This window comes from Salvelinus alpinus, chromosome 5 (genome assembly GCF_045679555.1).
Source record: "Salvelinus alpinus chromosome 5, SLU_Salpinus.1, whole genome shotgun sequence".
NCBI lineage: Eukaryota > Metazoa > Chordata > Actinopteri > Salmoniformes > Salmonidae > Salvelinus > Salvelinus alpinus.
The window spans coordinates 52,381,433-52,383,373 of record NC_092090.1 but is presented as its reverse complement, the minus strand read 5'-3'; the positions used below and the strand labels follow the sequence as shown (position 1 = coordinate 52,383,373).

The 1,941-nt window shown below is 44.4% G+C and overlaps 1 protein-coding gene across 1 annotated transcript; it reads right to left on the bottom strand.

The window, feature by feature from the left end:
* Positions 1–620: 620 nt before the first annotated feature.
* LOC139575097 (microfibrillar-associated protein 1-like) lies at positions 621–1,597 on the bottom strand. Its single transcript, XM_071400101.1, has 2 exons — positions 1,372–1,597; positions 621–787 (listed from the first exon to the last, which is right to left on the bottom strand). Exons 1-2 carry the CDS (start codon positions 1,595–1,597, stop codon positions 621–623), a joined length of 393 nt encoding a protein of 130 aa, XP_071256202.1.
* Between the last annotated feature and the right edge of the window lie 344 nt (positions 1,598–1,941).

Sequence of the window (1,941 nt, the reverse complement as noted above, 5' to 3'; positions counted from 1 at the left end):
GGAAATGTGGCTTGATGACTTAAAGAGGAGGAGGAATTATTGGGCGACACTTTTAATGACCAACGTAACCTCAGTGGAACTGTGGCTTCATCGAGTTCCAGCTCTAGGCAGACAGCACGTCAGGAATGCTGTAAGACATCAGAGACAGGTAAGTATCTATATATTTACATGTGTGTTGCATGTACACTAAACCCTCACATTTGGATAATGTCACTTTTTAAAGTGACAACATATATATTAACAGTGTAAAACATGAATAGATGTTTAAACATTCTTTACCCCATCTTAATTCTCTTCCAGATGCCTGGCCTTTTCTTGTTCTTGGAGGTTGGCTCTGATGTTTCAGTCTCTTCTGGAGCTTCTGGCTGCTGGCTGTCTGCCCCCCCCCTGTTGGTTCTCTGGCCACTCCTGCTGGTTCTCTGAACTCCCCTCCTGGTTCTCTGCCCATGCCTGTTGCCTCCTTGGCCTTTCCTGGTGGCCATCTCCAGATCCAGTGGGCTGTGTTGTCTCCAGATAATCGTGGCTGTGTTGGGTGGTGAGACACCGGGTGTTGATTTGAGCATCAGCCTCCAGATTCATCTGCTCCAGGTACTTTTCCTTCATCCTCTCCCTCTCCTCCATCAGTTTCTGATGAGTTTGTTTTTAAGCAGGGACTGCTCTCTCCACTGCTTATTGAAATCCTCCATCTTCTTCCTTCTCTCCTCAGCCTTCAAAAGCTCCTTCCTCTTCTCCCTCTCTCTCTCTGCCCGTGTCATGGTGGCTGTTAGCCTTGTGTGTCCAGGGATGGCTGGTAGGGGAGAAGAAGTAGAGTTCACATTCAACTTAGGGATCTGGTATCAACTTAAATGTAATGGACACAGGGAATGAAGAATAGAAAACACAATTGGATCTCAATGATTCTTTACTCTTTTCAGTTGAGCAAGGCATGGAATTTGTCAATAAAGTGCAATAATTCCCATCCCGAATTGACCTGACCCTAAGTTTAACATGAGTCCCGAATGGCACCTATTCTTTGTATAGTGCCAGGGCATATGTGATCGCTTAGGGCCGCATGGCCACTAGTAGCCCCCGGATCCCTCCAAAACACGTTTTTGTGTGTGTTTTTTAGGAACTCTTTCTGGGTCTCTACTTAGTCTTGAGAGTTAGACTAGTAGATGACACAATGTACCATTTAAACATGTGGTTGTTACATCAGCAGTATTTTTCTTGTTATGTCAGTCATTCACTCAATTAGCCATGTCAGCTAACATATTCTTTAGACAGTAGTTTTATATTGAAACAATGATGCAACATGGTGACTGGTGTGGAACTAATGTGTGTAGAGGAGACTAAAGAGGATGATGTCATAAGCAGAGGGAAAACAGGTCTTACCTATGTGGACGATCTTATAGCCCTCCTCAGCTTCTCTCTGATACGTTCTCTCGATCTTTTTGAGGTTCCTCTCCTCCCACTTCTTATTTATCCAGCCCACAGCTCTCCTTCGGATACTTTTATCAAGTGGGAGAATATCCTCCTTGTCTTCTTCCTTTTCCTCCTCCTCCTCTAAGTCACCCCTCTTGTAATTTTCAAGGATCTCCCTTCTTTCCTCTTCCACCATCTCCTCTCTTCTGTTTGCCTCTATTATCTCTCTCTCTCTGATTAAAGATAAATGGCCTTTAACGGCTCTCTTTCTCTCCTCCTCTCTCTCTCCCTCTCTCTGCCTCTCCTCCTCTCTTAGTCTGAACATTTCTTTCTGTCTAGCAATTTCAATCTCTCGTTTTTTTATCCTGCTCCTCTTGTCGTCTTGCCCTCTCCTGTTTTCTTTCCATCTCCAGCCGTCTTTCCTCCTTCTCCCTCCTGATTTGTTGTCCTCTTTCTATGTGTTCTCATTCCCCCTTCAACACTTCTAACCTTCTCTCTTTACGTCTATTGAAGACTTCCCGTGCTTTTGCTTTAACATTA